Source organism: Schistocerca cancellata, chromosome 3 (genome assembly GCF_023864275.1).
Source record: "Schistocerca cancellata isolate TAMUIC-IGC-003103 chromosome 3, iqSchCanc2.1, whole genome shotgun sequence".
Classification (NCBI taxonomy): domain Eukaryota; kingdom Metazoa; phylum Arthropoda; class Insecta; order Orthoptera; family Acrididae; genus Schistocerca; species Schistocerca cancellata.
Genome location: NC_064628.1, coordinates 839,313,392 through 839,336,964, shown reverse-complemented (window position 1 = coordinate 839,336,964; position 23,573 = coordinate 839,313,392). Strand labels below are relative to the sequence as shown.

Here is a 23,573-nt window from a genome sequence, read left to right as displayed (position 1 = left end):
TTTGGTGAAAGGAGCTGGAGTGAGAAGTTATGTCAGATTTGACGTTGGAGCTGGGCTTCTGAACCTGGTTACGTTTTAAATGGTCTGATGAACTGGGATAGTTACGTTTAACCTCCACTAATTCCTCTTACTCGTGATCAGAAAACTGAGCCGTGAGATGGAGCGAAAACTAGGTTGAGACGTACAACACTGCCGGCTGCTGTGGCCGAGCGGTTCTAGGCGTTTCAGTCCAGAACCGGGCTGCTGCTACGGTCGCAGGTTCGAATCCTGCCTCGGGCATGGATGTGTGTGATGTCCTTAGGTTAGTTGGATTTAAATAGTTCGAAGTCTAGGGGACTGATGACCTCAGATGTTAAGTCCCATAGTGCTTAGAGCCATTTGCACCATTTTGACCGTACAACACTAAATAGGGGAAGTAGTCAATAAATGGCTATCAGAAGTTCCAAAATATTTGCCGTTGCTCTCCTTATATGGCTATACAGTACATAGGCCTTTTCTGGCTATCCGCCTACAATACATGAGCCAATATTACTCCAGCAATCAATTTCCAATTAATAAAACCACCGGCAGGTATAGGCGCTCCTTTAACTTTGTTTACGAAGCATAAGCATAAAGCTAGTTTGCATATGTCGTAAACGATAACTGTAACATTCCCTTGGTGTACATCCAAAATTATTTTTAATAATGACTTCACCTCGATAAGAATAACGTTATGAGCTCTGTACGTCCGAACGTTTTAATTCTAGCCACAGGTTATTCCTGCTGTTCGCTAAACACGTGCTTTGTTTATTATGCGGAAGTGTGAAACTGCACTGAAAACATTCTGGTAATACGGGAACAGGCATCAAGCTGGGCACCCCTTTCAACTAACTAGACCAAATAGGCGAACGGAGCAAGTTGAGATTCACAAGACGTCTGTTTGCGGAATCCATATTTATACCTATACGGGAAATTTTGGTCGTTTAAAATTATCACCTCACGAGAGCATAAAACATGTCCATAATTCGACAACTGATTAATGCTAGCGATATAGGTCTATAATTACGTGCACCTTCAATTCTGCGACGGTGCTGTTTGAAAACGGGCATGGCAGCCCCTTTTTGCAGTTACTTGGAACCATTTACTTGCTCCGGCGAACTACGGTAAATTGTTTTTTCAGTGGCTGCAAGGTCTTTTGCATAATTCATGTAGAATCGTAGCGGCCTCTCACGTGGTCCAGTTGCGCCTCGTCTGTTGAGCGATTTGTGCTGAATTTTTTGTTCCACGAACTCTTTTCCCATATATTTCGCTGAATTTTCCTTTCTGCGAGCTCTTTTCTCAATATCTGTCATTTTCGCCGTTCTTGCAATTGTGCTCCTCCACAGTGTTTCAAAAAGAGCCGGCCGATTTCATATAAGATTGGGATTGACTTTAAGTATATGACTGAAAAGTTTTTATTTTCAGAAGAACCATCTTATTTTAAAGGAGTCTCTTTTAAATGTTTGCACTACACAATCTTGTGATACTTTTAAAATTACACTTAGAGTCAAAGTTTTCGTTTACTTGTGGCAGATGCTTAATTTACCCTCTTACAGCCGCACGACAAACGTCCACAGAATAGTCAGACTCGTCCCATACTTTTGCGAGCATGTCTGGTGTTACTGCATTCGCTGCTGCTGCTATGCGATGTCGCAGTTCATCCAAGGTTGTTGAAAGGACGGCACATAGATTCACTCTTTCAGAAACGCCACGGAAAGATTGCACGCAACGTAAGAGCAGGCGACGTTGGAGACCAATGTTGCATTGCGAGATCCGCTCGCCCCCGTTGAAAGCTTTGTACTGTAGAAGGGCAGTACCGTACTCTGTACGAAAATCACACCGTACAGTTGAAACTGAAACACATCTGTCGAGAGGGAGAACGCAAAAGCCTACCGAGGACCACGTCAGGCAGAGCGCAGTAGGGCAAACGAACAGGAAGTGGCAAAAATTTGGAAACACCCGAAACACAACATATTACCATTCCTAATACGGTGTAGGAATACCACTGGCATTCACAGCAGCTCCAATTCGTCTCAGGACAGATAAATATAGGTCCTGTATGGTTTTTAATGGAATCTTATACCATTACTACTGCTGCCCAAATCATCACAGAACTTCCATTATGTTTCACTCAAAAGTTGGAACAGTGTGAAACAAGACACATCCAACCAAATGGCTTTATTCCGTTGGTCCATGGTGCTCGGTTGATCGCTACGACAACACGTTTCCTGTTACAAGAATTAATATCACTGAAGATGGGTTTTGGAATTTCATCTCACCCTGCAATTCCCAGCTTATGAAGTTCCCTTCGTCTTGATTTGATGCTGATAGAGTTTGCTAGTGCGACGTTCAGTTCTGTAGTGACCTTTGCAGCTGTCGTCCTTTTTTCGTCACAATCCTGTCCAACTAACGTCTGTGACGATCACTTAGTACACTCTTTCGTCCGCGTTCTGACTTAGCGGACGACGTTTTTCTGCGTTCCCTGTATGTGGTGTAAATTTTCGATACGGTACCTCTTGAAACACCAACTACTTCGGATACCTTGGTTACGGAAGCACCCATCATGGGAGCACCAGCGATTTCCCCACGTTCGAATTCACGTATCTCCGACCCTATGCACCGAGCGAGGTGGCGCAGTGGTTAGCACAATGGACTCGCATTCGGGAGGACGACGGTTGAAACTCGCGTCCGGCCATCCTGATTTTGGTTTTCCGTGATTTCAGTAAATCGCATCAGGCAAATTCCGGGATGGTCCCTTTTAAAGGGCACGGCCGGCTTCCTTCCACATCCTTACCCTATTCCAATGGGACCGATGACCTCGCTGTTTGGTCCCTTCCCCTACAACAACCAACCAACCTGCGACACAGTGCACACAGATCTACCCAGAACGCTGTTCTAACCACCACTGACGCTTGTAAAGTTTTGAGTACACTGCTCACTTCCGTTCGTGGTCAAGTGCAACCGCGCAATTTGTAGGCTTCGCTAGCAAGTTATGTCTTAGATTTTTATATTTATTCACAAACCTCAATGCGTCGCCATGCACTCATAATTAAATACTATCCATCATATCCGTTACGGATAATATTGAATTGGCTAGAATATGAATTTATATTCAAGCATGCATTTCTTGCGATGTTTCCAAATTGTAGACCAAGCATCGTATATGATGGCGCACGCATGATATGGGATGGCTTAACAGTCCACACGTTATGTAACTACACTCATGCTCATAAATTAAGGATAATGCTGATACATGGTCAAACAATGCTCTGGTGGGCGGTTTGCGGGTTTAAATCACCTCGCCCGCATCTCGTGGTCGTGCGGTAGCGTTCTCGCTTCCCACGCCCGGGTTCCCGGGTTCGATTCCCGGCGGGGTCAGGGATTTTCTCTGCCTCGTGATGGCTGGGTGTTGTGTGCTGTCCTTAGGTTAGTTAGGTTTAAGTAGTTCTAAGTTCTAGGGGACTGATGACCATAGATGTTAAGTCCCATAGTGCTCAGAGCCATTTGAACAATTTTTTTAAAATCACCTCGGGGTATGACAGTGCGGTGCATTTGACCTGCGGTCGTCGCACGGTGGCGCTGGCAGCAGTCCACATACGCAGAGGTGTGTTGGTGCATGTCAGAGTACGGTGCAGCGAGTAAATGTGCAGACATTTTCAGATGTGCTAATGGTGACTGTGTGTTGGAAATGGCTCAAAGAACACATATTGATGACGTTATGAGGGGTAGAATATTAGGGCGACTGGAGGCTGGTCAAACACAGCATGTCGTAGCACGGGCCCTCCGTGTGCCACAAAGTGTGATCTCAAGATTATGGCAACGACTCCAGCAGACAGGAAACGTGTCCAGGCGCTACAGTACGGGACGTCCACAGTGTACAACACCACAAGAGGACCGATATCTCACCATCTGTGCCCGCAGACGGCCACGGAGTACTGCAGGTACTCAGCCACTGGAACAGTTGTCTCCAGACACACAGTCTACAGACGACTGAACAGACATGGTTTATTAGCCTGGAGACTTGCAAGGTGCATTCCACTGACCCCTGGTCACAAGAGAACCCGTAAAGCCTGGTGTCAAGAACACAGTTCGTGTTCATTGTAACAGTGGTCCCAGGTTATGTCCACGGACGAGTCCAGGTATAGTCTGAACAGTGATTCTCGTCGGGTTTTCATCTGGCGTGAACCAGGAACCAGATACCAACCCCTTAATGTCCTTGAAAGGTGCTTGTATGGAGGTCGTGGTTTGATGATGTGGGGTGGCATCATGATTGGTGCACGCACACCCCTGCATGTCTTTGACAGAGAATCTGTAACAGGTCCAGTGTGTCTGGACGTCATTTTGCACCAGCATGTCCGCCTTTTCAGGGGTGCAGTGGGTCTCACCTTCCTCCTGATGGATGATAACTCACGGTCCTACCGAGCTGCCATCGTGAAGGAGTACCTTGAAACAGAAAATTTCAGGCGAATGGAGTGGCCTGCCCGCTCTCCAGACCTAAACCCCATCGAGCACGTCTGGAATGCCCTCGGTCGACGTATCGCTGCACGTCTTCAAGCCCCTACGACACTTCAGGAGCTCCAGGAACTCCGACAGGCACTGGTGCAAGAATGGGAGGCTATATCCCAGCAGCTGCTCGACCACCTGATCCAGAGTATGCGAACCCGTTGTGCGGCCTGTGTACGTGTGCATGGTGATCATATCCCAAGTTGATGTCGGTGTACATACGGAGGAAACAGTGGTATTTTGCAGCACGTGTTTCGGGACGGTTTGCTGAACGTATCACCAATACCGTGGACTTCCATATCTGTGTCGTGTGTGTTCCCTATGTGCCTATGCTGTTAGCGCCAGTTTTGTGTAGTGCCACGTTGTGTGGCACCACATTTTGCAATTATCTTTAATTTATGAGCATGAATGTAGTTTTAAGAATACAAAGAATTTTCGTCACCATAAAATACTATAACTGAACAATTAACAGCATCCTGAAAATAGCTTTAGTATATTATACAGCACTTAAATATCCATTACTCGTAATATTCACAAGCGCTGCGCAAAACGCAACCTCATATGTCACAACACTAAAAAAGAAGACAATACCTGAAACTGCTTATGGCGGTCTCTAGTGCACATTCTTTCATACGATTCTAAAATCGTTCATCATTTTGAAACACTGACCAAGAAAGGTCATGTTTTCGTAGGAACACTATCCTCCCTGTACAACACACTGCCTCATAAACGAGAGCCTGCTGAAAATGGAAGCCTGATAATTATTTATGTGAAAACTCTTTAAGATTTTAAGTAAAACAAACCTTATTAACATTGTACATCTTTATTTTTCATGTCTACATATTTATTTCTCAATGTCGTCACCCTGACGAATGCAATTTTCCCAATGAGAGACCAGTTTGTCGATGGCGACACTGCAGACTGTTTGTTGACACAACCACAATCTCATCTTTGATTGTTCCGCTTCATCACTATCAAATTAAAGTTCTCGAAGGTGGTCTTCAACTTCTGAACTCAGATGAAAATCGGATGGAGCCAAGGTGGGTCTGTATTGGGAGCCGGCCGGAGTGGCCGAGCGGTTCTAGGCGCTACAGTCTGGAGCCGCGCGACCGTTACGGTCGCAGGTTCGAATCCTGCCTCGGGCATGGATGTGTGTGATGTCCTTAGGAAGTTGTCCCATAGCGCTCAGAGCAATTTGAACCATTTCTGTATGGGGAATGATCGATGACAGCGAGCCTAGGGCGTTTGATTTCTGCAGATGTCGCAGCGCTTGTGTATCGTCTGACATTGTCATCCTGAAGGAGGGGCTGCTCCATCTGCGGTTAGAAACGTCAGCGCCATACACGCTATATAGTATGTCTCCTTTTCATTTGACTACTCCTAATAAATAAACGTCATTAGCGAATGAGAGCTTCGAAGGAACGCATGCGTAATGATATGTCGGTGTAGCCATCTTTCCATCTGCTTTCAAGTAGCACGGATCAAGAATAACTAAAAAAGCGTCGGCCGTAACACAAGTGTGTGAAACTGGTGAAAATCGAAGCTGACAATTGTCGCCACTTTGTAGCTTCCCTTGTTACTATACAAGGCTTACGATCTAGCTAAACTTATTTCATACCCGAATGGAGTGCATGGGTACTGGCAAGAGTATAATAGGAGAACGGAATGGAAAATTGTAGGTAGATTAGGAAAGTACCAGTTTGGTTCAGGAGAAGCAGGAGCACTAGCGATTAATGGAAGAGGACAGATTTACGAAAAACAGGAAAATGTATTTTGCATACGTCGATACGTGGAAGGCTTTCGATAACGACCAATGGAATAAAATCAATTCCATTCTTAGCCAGTGTGATCTGAACTGGAGGGACAAAGGGGTTAACCTCTCTGTTTATGCGAAATTAACTGGCTGACGAAATGATTAAAAGAAGAAAATCAGGAAACGTGTAATTGATGTTCAGTTTGCAAATTGATGAAGCAGTGATGTGAGTGAAAATATATCTCTTTGTTGGAGTTGTTTGTCGATGACAGAAAATCAGCGTTATACGTTACGCCCATGATAAAGGAGAAGTCATGGTAAATGAGCAGGAACTGGGTCGAGTGCTTAATGAAACAGAATGTCTGCCAGCTAACTGCTACAATATACACTCCTGGAAATTGAAATAAGAACACCGTGAATTCATTGTCCCAGGAAGGGGAAACTTTATTGACACATTCCTGGGGTCAGATACATCACATGATCACACTGACAGAACCACAGGCACATAGACACAGGCAACAGAGCATGCACAATGTTGGCACTAGTACAGTGTATATCCACCTTACGCAGCAATGCAGGCTGCTATTCTCCCATGGAGACGATCGTAGAGATGCTGGATGTAGTCCTGTGGAACAGCTTGCCATGCCATTTCCACCTGGCGCCTCAGTTGGACCAGCGTTCGTGCTGGACGTGCAGACCGCGTGAGACGACGCTTCATCCAGTCCCAAACATGCTCAATGGGGGACAGATCCGGAGACCTTGCTGGCCAGGGTAGTTGACTTACACCTTCTAGAGCACGTCGGGTGGCACGGGATACATGTGGACGTGCATTGTCCTGTTGGAACAGCAAGTTCCCTTGCCGGTCTAGGAATGGTAGAACGATGGGTTCGATGACGGTTTGGATGTACCGTGCACTATTCAGTGTCCCCTCGACGATCACCAGTGGTGTACGGCCAGTGTAGGAGATCGCTCCCCACACCATGATGCCGGGTGTTGGCCCTGTGTGCCTCGGTCGTATGCAGTCCTGATTGTGGCGCTCACCTGCACGGCGCCAAACACGCATACGACCATCATTGGCACCAAGGCAGAAGCGACTCTCATCGCTGAAGACAATACGTCTCCATTCGTCCCTCCATTCACGCCTGTCGCGACACCACTGGAGGCGGGCTGCACGATGTTGGGGCGTGAGCGGAAGACGGCCTAACGGTGTGCGGGACCGTAGCCCAGCTTCATGGAGACGGTTGCGAATGGTCCTCGCCGATACCCCAGGAGCAACAGTGTCCCTTATTTGCTGGGAAGTGGCGGTGCGGTCCCCTACGGCACTGCGTAGGATCCTACGGTCTTGGCGTGCATCCGTGCGTCGCTGCGGTCCGGTCCCAGGTCGACGGGCACGTGCACCTTCCGCCGACCACTGGCGACAACATCGATGTACTGTGGAGACCTCACGCCCCACGTGTTGAGCAATTCGGCGGTACGTCCACCCGGCCTCCCGCATGCCCACTATACGCCCTCGCTCAAAGTCCGTCAACTGCACATACGGTTCACGTCCACGCTGTCGCGGCATGCTACCAGTGTTAAAGACTGCGATGGAGCTCCGTATGCCACGGCAAACTGGCTGACACTGACGGCGGCGGTGCACAAATGGTGCGCAGCTAGCGCCATTCGACGGCCAACACCGCGGTTCCTGGTGTGTCCGCTGTGCCGTGCGTGTGATCATTGCTTGTACAGCCCTCTCGCAGTGTCCGGAGCAAGTATGGTGGGTCTGACACACCGGTGTCAATGTGTTCTTTTTTCCATTTCCAGGAGTGTACATTTCAACAAGAAGCAGCATGTGGATATCCTGGATGGCTAACTAGAGTAATACAATCGAAGAGGTGGATCCAGAAGTACAATAGACACCAAAAGGAGATGCAAAAAAGACGGTGTAGTTGGGATAGCAGAAGGAAAGAAGAGTTTTATATAAAAAAATACTAACACCTAAAAATATAAATCTGTAGACCAAGAAAAGATCCATGAAAGTTATCTTTGGAGTGCAGCTCTATGGATGCGAAAGTTGGAAAATGGAGAAATCAGAAATTACACGAACACAAAACTTTAAAATGTGTTACAGCAGTATGTTGAAGTCAATACGCACTGATCGACTAAGAAATGAAGACTTCAGCAACGATTTTTCTTCTTTCTTCAGCAGCATAATATATGTCAGATAATGACAGGATTATTAGAAAGATGCAGCAGAATAGCTGCTCATGATAACTAATGTTTATTTACGACAGCCTGTTTTGCCGTTTATCAGCACTGTCAAGTACTTTCGAATACAATAATGATGAGACCGTGTATAAATGTAAATGTCATTTATTAAAATGACTATATTTTACTTACGTCTAGGCTGACGTCGTTAGTGAACTGTCTTATAACTGTCACTGGTTTGATAAGATAATAATTTATGTATTTATTTTGAAATAATGTATTTATAATGGTTTGACAGTTGTTTGACAGTTCAACTCTTACGACGCTATATGTATACAAAGATTATGCAGACGAACAGCGATATTATTTTCTTAACTAGAATTTGTCACGATTCTCTTTGGCTGTTGCAAATATTACTTCAGATTTATCCATTTGCGTGCTCTAAAAGTTCGATTAAGTTTTTGAGGTAGTACTTGCGGCTAAATTATGCATATTCGTTTAATATTTCTCGTGGGTATTTTGTCGTGTGTACCTGGTTTTCCAATCCTTCAAAAACGTTCACTGCAAATCTTTTTGGTATTCTGTACAGAATCTAGAGTGTATTTTCGACTGTATCAGCAATGTGGTTTTGCATTTTCAAGTGTAGAAACAAGCTCTCCTGATTATTTTCGCTTTCTCTACTGTGTTCCTTATATCAGACGTTAAAATTAATAAACTCTACAACGATTCAACGAGAAAAAGTAGCTAGTAAAAAACAAAACCAAAATAAGAGATTCGTGGTTAGGATTATATTACGACATGAGTCGTTGCTTAAGGGCTGGTGGAAGGAAATTATAGTAACGACAGCCAAGGATAGAGAACGTGAAAAATGAAAATAGCCGAGAAAATATTTCATGCACCTTATGATGGACAATTCTGCTTGCATCATCCACACCCCAAGTCGGATGCTGTAAGTTGCGTTGCCTGCCTTAGGGAACACGAAATATTTTCTGGGCCAGTTTTACATTGATCTTCATGCACAAGGTAGATCGTAGATGATGTGGGGTATGGTTGATGTGGAAACGGTAACTAGCAAACGACGGAAATTTGAGAGCTGCATGTAACCAAATTCAGGGTTGCCGACCTAGACTGTCTATGAAGCTGTTACAGTATATTTGTTCTCAGGCACTTTGTTCGAAAGGAATCTGAAACCAAGCTAAGCAGACAGCAGGGCACCGAGCGGTAGTTTACCGGCACAACCGATGCGTTCAGCGGGCGGTCTACATGTCAGGGAGTATCACGAGTGCTTGTCATTTCACTGCCACCCAACACACGAAGTACGTAGGCGTGCTGAGAGATAACGCCTCCGAATTTTTTGTGTGAAAACTGTCAAAGCTTTTTAAATAATAGAAACGTTACTAACAACTTTATTCTTCATGTCTGTACATTTATTTCTCGACAGAGTCACCCCGGGGACGAACACTTTTAACCCAACGAGAGACCAGCTTCTTGATACCGTTGCTGTAGAATGTCTGACTTTGTTGCCGGAGTCACAACCTCACCTCTGTTTGCACCACGTCATCACTATCAAAGTGATATCCTCAATGGTGTTATTTAAGTTCTGGAAACAGACGAAAATCGGATGGGACCAAGTCGGGACTGTATGGAGGGTGATCGGAGCCCAAGGCGTCGGACTGTTACAGATGTCGCAGTACTCGTATGTGGTTTGGCATTGTCTTGCTGAAAGATAGGATGCTCCATTAATGGATGAACTCTTCGGATCCAAAACTCGATTACAGCACGCTGTTTCTCAGGCACCGAAATAGTTACGTTACACACCACCATGTTACGCGCTGCAATTCGGAGACCTTTAGTGACAGAGGGTTGCAAATATGTACACATGAACGATAAAGATGTTGAATGTTAATAACGTTTGTTTTTTTTTAAAAAAAGCTTTAAGTGTTTTCACATAAAAATTCGGAGACATAACTTTTCAGCATGCCTTGCAAATTTTTGTTACTGTCGTCTCCTCCTTTCACTTCACATCTAACAATACTGAAGAAAAACGTCCGACATGACCTTATGTGACGAGGCTCGTTCTTGTGTCCTCAAACTTCGCCTGAAAAATTTTACGATAACCTGGGCGCTTAATTTCGTTCAGAGAAAGGGGAAAGTGTTGAACCTAGCCATCCCTTTAATACAAGATAGACATATTTCCATATTCCATTTTGAAGTGATAGCATTCAGTGTATGTATACTGCAGTCTTTTTCGAAAATTACAAAAATTATTTCGGAAGAGAAAGGTTTATCCAAATGTGAAAAACTGTTACAAGGCACATGGTCATACCCAGGAACGAATAATCTATTCAAACTTAAAAGTAGTTTCAGTACTACTCTACTACACGTCAGTAATCAATAAGTGATACCAGATTAAGAAGAAGTGTTATTAAAAATCAATTACAAGTTAAAAACAATCTGAAATTCAAGTTATAGGCAAGTAACACAAATTCCTGTTTTCAAGATAGGTAAAATTGGCAGAAAGTTAAAACAACTAAGTTCATTTGGAAACATCACGTGTTTCATGGTAGCAGACTTCCTTCCGTTTGAAGGTATAAGATGGTCCAGGACGATGAAATAAAGCTTAACCGCCCACACATTATGTGACTAGTTTTGAAAATTTACTGAACTCTGTAACTGAAGAATAAACCATATTCTCCATACAGTTTGTGTTTATTATACAGCAGTGAAATATGAATAGCTCGTAATATTTACAAACGATGCACAAAACACAACCTCAAGCCTCACAACAACAAAAACAGTAGAAAATGCCAGAAACTGCCCAAGGCGGTTTATTCCACGCATTTCTGCATGTGATTCTAACATCAGGCATTACATAGAAATGTCGTCCAGGAAACGTCATATGTTCCTAGGTTCACTAACCTCCCGGTACAACACTGTCACCTACTGAATATATTTCTTGAGCACATGCAGAGTGAACATTGTCAAATAAAGACCTAAGTGCTATAAACAGTTAATTTTTCAGCAGTCGCAAGTAAGTCGCTGTCTCTAACGAAGCGCAGGTGATTATCGGCAACAGCCTTAGTGTAAAGCTGAGAAATGAGTCACTCCATTCCCTGAGACGCAATTTATCGCACGTATCACGAAAACACTCTTTGCTTAAAGACGATTATTAAAGAAGTAGCGTTGCGCTCTACCAAAACTGTGGTTCGGTAGTTTTGGTACAATACGTAAATTACCTACTAAATGGTACGATCACAGGTAGAATTCGTAGCTTTGAAGGGGGAAAGTAACATTAACGAATGTGTGAGAAAGAAACTGGGAGCCGACGAAATGTCTTTGTCTTTTGTTTGATTGTTAGTGTTAGCCCACCGAGTATTTTATATCCTTATAAAATATTTACTGCATTTTATAGCCGGCCGCGGTGGTCTAGCGGTTCTGGCGCTGCAGTCCGGAACCGCGGGACTGCTACGGTCGCAGGTTCGAATCCTGCCTCGGGCATGTGTGTGGGTGATGTCCTTAGGTTAGTTAGGTTTAAGTAGTTCTAAGTTCTAGGGGACTTATGACCTAAGATGTTGAGTCCCATAGTGCTCAGAGCCATTTTTTTGCATTTTATAAATAATGAAATTAGATGATCGCGTATCTACTGCGCATTTACGTAAGACAAGCAATTGGTTTTGATGTACTTACAGTTTACATGCACAAACATAGAAAATCTATATAACTATTGTTCTCGATAGAAATTTCTCCATCATTATCAAAGGAAAGACTTCCCTGTTATTATTGATACGTGCGAAATTTGTCGACGAAAAACAGAAACATGTTTTATATAAGATCGACGAAGTATTGAAGCGATGTATATGTTACTGTTTTGCGTTTATGTCAATTTTACCTTCGTTTTAGGAAATTGTGTTTTCTAACGCTATGTAATAAATACATACGAGTATGTATCTTATTTCTGCTGCTACAACATTCCTCTGTTTTACGTTACGAATCAAAAGTTTTCGAATAAAATCAGAATTAAACACTGACAATTTCAATTTTGCTGTAAATATTGTTATTGTTAAGTAACAGACAGGAGGATAACTAAGTAGAACAAAAATGTTACGTTGGTTATGCGGCCTTTTACATATCGTCATTCAGTTTCTAGACAGTTCAACCCTCCAGGTTTCTAGGGGAAGTTATGCAACAGTTATGCAACACACCGGACGTGCAGATAACGCGGTTACAATGTTAACTGACCAAAGCTACTAAAAAACCTACCGTAATATATGCTTACTTATGACAGTCTACCGAAGCGTACGACAGTTTACAGCTCTAATTATAAGTAATGTCTCTAGTGGTCGGGGGACATTAAGGAAGGCAGATGTCTTGTACTGAAATTAAATAGCGGCTCGCCTCAGCACAGAGGCTGGGTATGCAGGAGAGCTTCTGTAATGTTTGGAAGGTAGGAGACGAGGTACTGGCCGAATTACAGCTGTGAGGACGGGGCCTGAGTCGTGCTTGGGTAGCTCAGTTGGTAGAGCACTCGCCCGCGAAAGGCAAAGGTCCCGAGTTCGAGTCTCGGTTCGGCACACAGTTTTAATCTGCCAGGAAGTTTCTTGTTTCCAGTTGCTGGCGGAATCATGATTGTAGCCAGATGTGCACCTCTTCGTGCCAAGCGAATCGACGACAACGATTATCGTTTTTGAGTGAATCGAAATGTGGAAATTACACGAGGGAAGAAGAGGATTGTGTGGAGGGACTGCAACGGCTTCCCAGTGAAACTTCTGCAGCGTACTAGGAACAACGTTGGCAACAAATGGGAAGCCATTACAGATCCTCCATACAGTCCCGATCTCTCCCTACACGATTCCCATATTTTTGGTGCAACGAAAAAAAAAAACATTCGTGGCCGTTGATTTGTTCTGGACGAAGAGGTACACGCCAGGATACAATGATGCTTCCCAGGGCTATCGCAAACATTTTTTCATGAAGGCATTGACCGTGTTGTCTCATACTGGGATAAATGAATTAACAGTTATGGCGATTACTTTTGAAATAAGAAGCAATTTACTTCCTTCTTTCCATTTATCTCATTTTTATTTGACTGCCCCTTATACACTGAAGCGCCAAAGAAACAGGCATAGGCTTGCATATTTGATTGTAGAGACATGTATACAGGCAGAATACGGCGCTGCGGTCGGCAACGCCTATGTAAGAAAAACAAGTGTCTGGCGCAGTTGTTAGATCGGTTACTGCTGCTACAATGGCAAGTTGTTAAGATGCTGTGTCCAACCACTCACTTGAGTTTGACCGTGCTGTTATAGTCGGACACAGCATCTCCGAGGTAGCGATGAAGTGGGGATTTTCCCGAACGACCATTTCACAATGTACCATGAATATCAGGAATCTGGTAAACCATCAAACGTCGGAAATTGCTGCGACCGGAAAAAGATCCTGCAAGAGCGGAACCAATGACAACTGAAGATAATCGTTGAAATTGGTGCATATTTCAGTGCTGGGCCATCAAAAAATGTCAGCGTGCGAACCATTCAACGAAACATCATTCATACGGGCCTTCAGAGCCGAAGGCACATTCGTGTACCCTTGATGACTACACGACACAAATCTTTATGCCTCGCCTCGGCCCATCAACACTGACATCAGACTGTTGATGACTGGACACATGTTGCCTGGTCGGACGAGTCTCGTTTCAAATTGTGTGGAGCGGATGGACGTGTACGAGTCTGGAGACAATCTCGTAAATCCATGGACCCTGCATGACAGAACGGAACTGTTCAAGCTGGTGGGGGCTCTGTAATGGTGTGGGCTGTGTGCAGTAGGAGCGATATGGGACCCCTGACACTTCTATATACGGCTCTGACAGGTGACACATACGTAAGCATCCTGTCTTATCACCTGATTCCATTCGTGTCCATTGTGCATTCCGACGGACTTGGCCAATTCCAGAAGGACAATACGACACCCCACCCGTCCAGAATTGCTACAGTGTGGCTCCAGGAACACTCTTCTGGGTTTAAACACTTCCGCTGGCCACAAAACTCCCCAGACATGAACATTATTGAGAATATCTGGGATGCCTTGCAGCGTGCTGCTCAGAAGAGATCTCCACCCCTCGTATTCTTACGGATTTGTGGACAGCCCAGCAGGATTCATGGCGTCAGTTCCCTCCAGCATTGCTTCAGACATTAGTCGAGTCCATGTCTCGTCATGTTGCGCCACTTCTGCGTGCTCGCGGGGTCACTGCATGATATTAGGCAGGTGTACCAGTTACTTTGGCTCTTCAGCGTAGCATATATGACACATTGTGGGAAGGTTACAAGTGCAGTTGCTTGTTACGCGTATTCGAGCAGGTGACTCCTGCCTCTCTCCAAAAGAGTTTCTCCTAGGAATGTGGAGCCACTTACCCAAAGTGAGTGACGTCACTGCAGGTTCTGGCGGGTTGTCAGTGTCAGATTCAGGGACTAGCGAGCACCTGCTGTCAGCTTCAGGCACTGGCGAGCAGTTGGAGTCAGCTTCCGGTTCCGGTGCGGCCGTGGATCCCTGAAACAAACAGTCCGACATCAGAAGCTGCGCGCCAGTACCCGGCTCACCGCGTGGCTCACAGCCAGCTCTGATATCTGCAGGCCACGGCATAGGGATGCGAAAAATACACCAAGTAAAACCGATACCGATATTCTGGCTTTGAAGAACTGGTATTTATTTGGTCTCTGAACCAATAGGTGCCTTTTATTTATTTATTTATTTTGCTAATAACCGAGTAAAAAGTCGAAATATCAGTTAGGCATAGCAGTAGTGCTAAAATTATGTGTTACTAAGTAAACATTGTTAAAGAAGGACGTAATTTTATTCGTAAAATTTGCGTTGATTTGAAATTTACGGCCGGCCGGGGTAGCCGAGCGGTTCGAGGCGCTACAGTCTGGAACCGCCCGACCGCTACGGTCGTAGGTTCGAATCCTGCCTCGGGCATGGATGTTTGTGATGTCCTTAGGTTAGTTAGGTTTAAATAGTTCTAAGTTCTGGGGGACTGATGACCTCAGATGTTAAGTCCTTAGGTTAATTAGGTTTAAGTAGTTCTAAGTTCTAGTTGACTGATGACCTTAGAAGTTAGGTCCCATAATGCTCAGAACCATTTGAACCATTTTTGAAATTTACGTTAAATTAGAAAATGGGAACATCTATCAATGATGTTTTAATAACAATGGTGACAGAAACGAACAACAAACACATGGCATAAGAATTGGTGCAGCACTGCTTGTTGCTGTTGGCAGTGTCGTGGGTTAAGATCACGCCTGCACGTGGAATGTTCATGACTTGCCCCCGCGTGGTCTATACGATAGTTTCTCGCTGTCTTCTCCGGACATCCGTAGTAATACAGAATGGCACCAGTTCTAGTCTTGAAATATTTTTACCAAGTGACTTAGCAGTGAAGCACAACGTTCCATTTGCTTTAAAAGCTTAGAGATCTGGCTGCCACTTCTGTCAAATAAGAAAGGAGGAAATTACGAGAAGAGTAATAAATCAAAAACTTAACAATTAATTTATAGTGTTGTTGTTGTGGTCTTCAGTCCTGAGACTAGTTTGATGCAGCTCTCCATGCAGCTCTATCCTGTGCAAGCTTCTTCATCTCCCAGTACTTACTGCAACCTGCAACCTTCTGAATCTACTTAGTGCATTCATCTCTTGATCTCCCTCTACAATTTTTACCCTCCACGCTGCCCTCCAATGCTAAATCTGTGATCCCTTGATGCCTCAGAACATGTCCTACCAACCGGTCCGTTCTTCTTGTCAAGTTGTGCCACAAACTCCTCTTCTCCCCAATTCTATTCAATACCTCCTCATTAGTTATGTGATCTACCCATCTAATCTTCAGCATTCGTCTGTAGCACAACATTTAGAAAGCTTCTATTCTCTTCTTGTCCAAACTATTTATCGTCCAAGTTTCACTTTCATACATGGCTACACTCCATACAAATATTTTCAGAAACGACTTCCTGACACTTAAATCTGTACTCGATGTTAACAAATTTCTCTTCTTCATAAACGCTTTCCTTGCCATTGCCAGTCTACATTTTATATCCTCTCTACTTCGACCATCATCAGTTATTTTGCTGCCCAAATAGCAAAACTCCTTTACTACTTTAAGTTTCTCATTTCCTAATCTAATTCTCTCAGCATCACCCGACTTAATTCGACTACATTCCATTATCCTCGATTTGCTTTTGTTGATGTTCATCTTATATCATCCTTTCAAGATACTGTCCATTCCGTTCAACTGCTCTTCCAAGTCCTTCGCTGTCTCTGACAGTATCATTCATAGTACGCAATAAAAATATAAACCACTGATCTGTCGCGTGTGTCTAGATAAAACGCCTTTATTTGCTCGCAGCCCTCGAAAACAGACAAATTAACCCGAAAAACAGATATCATCACTCCCAGTTTCCACGCTTTATCGCCGACTGTTCGTAATGCCCAAAAAGTGATAGGATCCCCCATCACAACATAATTTTTGAACTGAATTTTAAGAAATTGGAATGAATAGGACAAATACTGAGTGAGTGGACGGACTAAGTTTTCTTTTACGTGCCTATTTAATTTAATATTTTGACTCTATATATCTTGAAACCGAGAGAGTTAAAATTTTTCAATCTTGGTTCGATTTGTACTTTATTACAGGAAATAATGGGAATAAAAAAACCGAAAATTGTCTATTTCAGAAACATGTTATTTTAAGCGATTTTAACAGTCAGGTTAAGCTGGAGTGAAAAAAACGAATATAGCCGAAAACTGGTTGTTACTTAGTGCAAATTTCAGTGCGAAAAGCTTTCAGAAGTTTCCACAACGGAACTCCGTCTCGAAATATGTCGTAAAATCGAAAAGAATTTTGGTTGTAAAGTATATCAGCAGCAAGACTGAATCAATATCTTCACTCTGTGATAGCAATGCTAAATGTTACTCTATCAGTGCCACTAAAGAAGAGTTACTAAACACCAAAAAAGATGGAGCAGCATAAGTGAAAAACCTTGACTTTATACCAGTTAGGTTCCTTTTGTAGAATTCTGATGAGATAGCTTCAATTTTAGCAACAATATACAAATGTTCGCTCCACGAAAGAACAATACCTAAAGATTGGAAAGTTGCACAGATTACACCAAAAAACAAGTAACGAAATAAAAGTAATCCGTTGTATATACACTACTGGCCATTAAAATTGCTACACCAAGAAGAAATGCAGATGATAAACGGGTATTCATTGGACAAATATACTAGAACTGACATGTGATTACATTATCACGCAATTTGGGTGCATAGACCCTGAGAAATCAGTACCCAGAACAACCACCTCTGGCCGTAATAACGGCCTTGATACGCCTGGGCATTGAGTCAAAGAGAGCTTGGATGGCGTACGAAACCACAGTTAATCAAGAGTAGTGACTGGCGTATTGTGACTAGCCAGTTGCTCGGCCACCATTGACCAGACGTTTTCAATTGCTGAGAGATCTGTAGAATGTGCTGGCCAGGGCAGCAGGCGAACATTTTCTGTATCCAGAAAGGTCCGTACAGGACCTGCAACATGCGGATTTCATTATTCTGCTGTAATGTAGGGTTTGACAGGGATCGGCTGAAGGTTAGAGCTACGGGTCGTAACACATCTGAAATATAATGTCCACTGTTCAAAGTGCCGTTAATGCGAACAAGAGGAGGCCGAGACGTGTAACCAATGGTACCCCATACCATCACGCCGGATGACACGCCAGTATGGTGATGACGAATACACGCTTCCAATATGCGTTCATGTCGACAAACACGGATGCGTCCATCATGATGCTGTAAACAGAACCTGGATTCATCCGAAAAAATGACGTTTTGCCATTCGTGCACCCAGGTTCGTCGTTGAGTACACCATCGCAGGGGCTCCTGTCTGTGATGCAGCGCCAAGGGTAACCGCAGCCATGGTCTCCGAGCTGATAGTCCATGCTGCTACAAACGTCGTCGAACTGTTCGTGCAGATGGTTGTCTTGCAAACGTCCTCATCTGTTGACTGAGGGATCGAGACGTGGCTGCACGATCCGTTACAGCCATGTGGATGAGATGCCTGTCATCTCGACTGCTAGTGATACGAGGCTGTTGGGATCCAGCACGGCGTTCTGTATTACGCTCCTGAACCCACCGATTCCATATTCTGCTAACAGTCATTCGATCTCGAGCAACACGAGCAGCAATGTCGCGATACGACAAACCGCAGTCGCGATAGGCTACAATCCGACCATTATAGCCGGCCAGAGTGACCGAGCGGTTCTAGGCGCTGCAGTCTGGAATCGCGCGACCGCTGCGGTCGCAGGTTCGAATCCTGCCTCGGGCATGGATGTGTGTGATGTCCTTAGGTTAGTTAGGTTTAAGTAGTTCTAAGTTCTGTGGGACTGATGACCTCAGATGTTAAGTCCCATAGTGCTCAGAGCCAGCCGACCTTTATAAAAGTCGGAAACGTGATGGTACGCATTTCTCCTTCTTACACGAGGCATCACAACAACGTTTCACCAAGCAGCGCCGGTCAACTGCTGTTTGTGTATGACAAATCGGTTGGAAACTTTCCTCATGCCAGCACGTTGTAGGTGTCGCCACCGTTCCAACCTTGTGTGAATGCTCTGAAAAGCTAATCATTTGCATATCACAGCATCTTCTTCCTGTCGGTTAAATTTCGCGTTTGTAGCACGTCATCTTCGTGGTTTAGCAATATTAATGGCCAGTAGTGTATCACTGACATTAATTTTTAGTAGGATTTTGGAATATACACTGTGTTCTAACATTACGAAATACCTCGAAACACTTAACCAGCATGGATTGAGAAAATGTCGGTCTTTAGAAACACAGTTAGCTCATTATTCTCAAGAAGTAATGTACTATCGGCATCTTGAGAGCCTCTGTCGATAGCACATTACTTAGTGTGATTAAAGAGTTAAATCTCTGGATTCCCAGAACGCTGTCGACGCGGTTAATCACAGTTGACTTCTAATCTAATCGCCTGCCACGGATTATCCTTTACGTTATTCCACTGGATTCGTGATAACCGTCAGAAAGGTCACAGTTCGCGGTGTCTGGCGGGACGTCATGAAACCAGCGTGATATTTGGGGTTCCCCAAGCAAGTGTTATAGACGTTCTGCTGTTTTCAAATTCTGTAAACAATCTTGGAGAGAATTTTGGCAGTACTCTTAGATTCTCTGGAGACGACGCTGTCGTTGATTGCCTAATAAAGCCTTCAGAAGGTCAAAACGAATTAAAAAGAGAGAAGAAATTTGGGTGGTGTGAAAAGTGGAATGAATCAGTGATAACTGTCATGTCCTCCACATAAGATCTGGTCACACAAATTTAAAGTTTGCCATTTCAACCAAATACACTACTGGCCATTAAAAATGCTACACCAAGAAGAAATGCAGGCGATAAACGGGTATTCATCGGACAAATATATTATACTAGAACTAACATGTGATTACATTTTCAGGCGATTTGGGTACATAGATCCTGAGAAATTAGTACCCAGAACAACCACCTCTGGCCGTAATAACGGCCTTGATACGCCTGGGCATTGAGTCAAAGAGAGTTTGGATGGCGTGTACAGGTACAGCTGACCATGCAGCTTCAATACAATACCACAGTTCATCAAGAGTAGTGACTGGCGTATTGTGACGAACCAGTTGCTCGGCCACCATTCACCAGACGTTTTCAATTGGTGAGAGATATGGAAAATGTGCTGGCCAGGGCAACAGTCGAACATTTTCTGTATCCAGAACGGCCCGTACAGGACCTGCAAGATGCAGTCGTACATTACGCTACTGAAATGTAGGGTTTCGCAGGGATCGAATGAAGGGTAGAGCCACGGGTCGTAACACATCTGAAATGTAACGTCCACTGTTCAAAGTGCCGTCAATGCGAACAACAGGTGACCGAGACGTGTAACCAATGGCACCCCGTACCATCACGCCGGGTGATAAGCCAGTATGGCGATGACGAATACACCCTTTCAATGTGCGTTCACTGCGATGTCCCCAAACAGGGATGCGACCATCATGATGCTATAAACAGAACCTGGATTCATCCGAAAAAATGACGTTTTGCCATTCGTGCACCCAGGTTCTTCGTTGAGTACACCATCGCAGGCGCTCCTGTCTCTGATGCAGCGTTAGGGGTAACCTCAGCCATGGTCTCCAAAAATGGTTCAAATGGCTCTGAGCACTATGGGACTTAACATCTATGGTCATCAGTCCCCTAGAATTTAGAACTACTTAAACCTAACTAACCTAAGGACATCACACAACACCCAGTCATCACGAGGTAGAGAAAATCCCTGACCGCGCCGGGAATCGAACCCGGGAACCCGGGCGCGGGAAGCGAGAACGCTACCGCCATGGTCTCCAAGCTGATAGTCCATGCTGCTGCAAACGTCGTCGAACTGTTCGTGCAGATGGTTGTTGTCTTGCAAACGTCCCCATCTGTTAACTCAGGGATCGAGACGTGGCTGCACGATCCGTTACAGCCATGCTGATAAGATGCCTGTCATCGCTACTGCTAATGGTACGAGGCCGTTGGGATCCGGCACGGCGTTCCGTATTACGCTCCTGAACCGACCGATTCCATATTCTGCTAACAGTCATTGGATCTCAACCAACGCAAGAAGCAATGTCGCGATACGATAAACCGCAATCGCGATAGGCTACTATCCGACCTTTATCAAAGTCGGAAATGTGATGGTACGCATTTCTCCTCCTTACACGAGGCATCACAAGAACGTTTCACCAGGCAACGCCGGTCAACTGCTTTTTGTGTATTAGAAATCGGTTGGAAGCCACCGGCGCCAACCTCGTGTGAATGCTCTGAAAAACTAATCATCACAGCATCTTCTTCCTGACGGTTAAGTTTCGCGTCTGTAGCACGTCATCTTCGTGGTGTAGCAATTTTAATGGCCAGTAGTGTACCTAAGACTATACCTACATATACACTCCGAGAACCTCTTTGCAGTTTGTGGCGGACAGTGCCTCGTCCACCACTGTCTGATCCCCCTCCGCTATTGCAGTCGCAAATGGTTGACGGGAATACCGATAGCTGGCAAGTCTACGTGCGACCTCGAATCTTTTTCATTTTATCTTCATGCTCTTTTTGCGACATATACGAAGAAAGAAGCAATATATTTGTTGACTCCTTTAGGGATGTACGCTACTGGAACCTTAACAGGAGCCCACACCGCATTGCACAACGCCTCTGTTGCATCGTCTGCCACTGGAGTTGCCTGAGTTCGTAACGATTTCGTACTTACTAAATGAAACTGAAATGAAAAGCGCCGCTCTTCTTTGGATACTATAACCTCTATCGATCTGACGTGATACGGATTCCATACTGACGAGCAATGTTCAAGTACTGGTCGAACGAGGTTTTGTAAATTACCTCCTTTGTTGATTGACTACACTTCCTGAGGATTCCTTCAATGAATCGCAATCTAGCATCTGTCTTCCCTGCGATTAACTTTCTGTTTTTGTTCACAGCTCCTTACGCAGATTCCTAGATATTTTATGCAAGTAACTGCTTCCAGTGACGTAATCGTATAATCTTACAATAACGACTTTTTCTGTCTACGTATGCGCAATGCGTTACATCAGGATGAATTACTACTCCCTCCACAAGCGTCGATTCACGGCAGGTCTTTCTGCATTTCGCTACAATGTACGCTGAAGTGTCAAAGGAACTGGTATAGGCATGCGTATTCAAATACAGAGATATGTAAGCAGGCACAATACGGCGCTGCGGTCGGCTGCGCCTATGTAAGACAACAGGTGTCTGGCGCAGTTGTTAGATTGGTTACTGCTGCTACAATGGCAGGTTATCAAGATTTAAGTGAGTTTGAAGTGGTGTTATAGTCGGGCAAGAGCGATGGGACACAGCATCTCCGAGGTAGCGATGAAATGGGGATTTTCCTGTACGACCATTTCACGAGTGTACCGTGACTATAAGGAACCCGGTAAAACATCAAATCTCCGACAACGCTGCGGCCGGAAAAAGATCCTGCAAGAAAGGGACCAACGACAACTGAAGAAAATCGTTCAACGTGACAGAAGTGCAACCCTTGCGCAAATTGCTGCAGATTTCAGTCCTAAGTTCTATGGGACTGATGACCTCAGAAGTTAAGTCCCATAGTGTTCAGAGCCATTTGAACCATTTTGAGACCTACGGTATCCTGCTACTGGAAGTGAGGCAAGTTCCTTCTCTTGCTCTGGTTGGAATCGTGTTCGTGTCGCGTCAGGTCCAATGCCTTTGCCTCTGTTGAGAGATTTCTGTTACTATCTCATGGTAGTTTATTTCGATATAGTCATTTTGTGGTTCGTGCGATCATGTAAAGGATACACTGATGAGCGGAAACCTTATGACCACATGCTTAATAGCTTGTTTATGCGTCTTTGGAACGAAATACATTACTGATTCTGCGCATCAGGGACCCGACACTATTTTGGTATGTTTGTGGAAGTATGTGGCATTAGATGTCTATGTCTACATCTACATCTACATCCATACTCCACAAGCCGCCTGACGGTGTGTGGCGGAGGGTACCTTGAGTACCTCTATCGGTTCTCCCTTCTGTTCCAGTCTCGTATTGTTCGTGGAAAGAAAGATTGTCGGTACGCCTCTGTGTGGGCTCTAATCTCTCTGATTTTATCCTCATGGTCTCTTCGCGAGATATACGTAGAAGAGAGCAATATACTGCCTGACTCCTCGGTGAAGGTATGTTCTCGAAACTTCAACAAAAGTCCGTACCGAGCTACTGAGCGTCTCTCTTGCAGAGTCTTCCACTGGAGTTTATCTATCATATCCGAAAGGCTTTCGTGGCTACTAAATGATCCTGTAACGGAGCGCGCTGCTCTCCGTGGGATCTTCTCTATCTCTTCTATCAACCATATCTGGTACGGAACCCACACTGGTGAGCAAAATTCAAGCAGTGTGCGAACAAGTGTACTGTAACCTACTTCCTTTATTTTCGGATTGCATTTCCTTAGAATTCTTCCAATGAATCTCAGTCTGGCACCTTCTTTACCGACGATCAACTTTATATGATCATTCCATTTTAAA

The 23,573-nt window shown here is 44.5% G+C and overlaps 1 protein-coding gene across 1 annotated transcript in view; it reads right to left on the bottom strand.

Annotated features, from left to right (window-relative positions):
• LOC126175891 (arylsulfatase B-like) overlaps positions 1-23,573 on the bottom strand; it is a 361,227-nt gene that overhangs the window by 208,742 nt on the left and 128,912 nt on the right. The window contains exon 2 of the mRNA XM_049922945.1: positions 14,869-15,004. Coding sequence (XP_049778902.1) covers positions 14,869-15,004 — 136 coding nt within the window. The remainder of the gene's footprint in view (positions 1-14,868; positions 15,005-23,573) is intronic.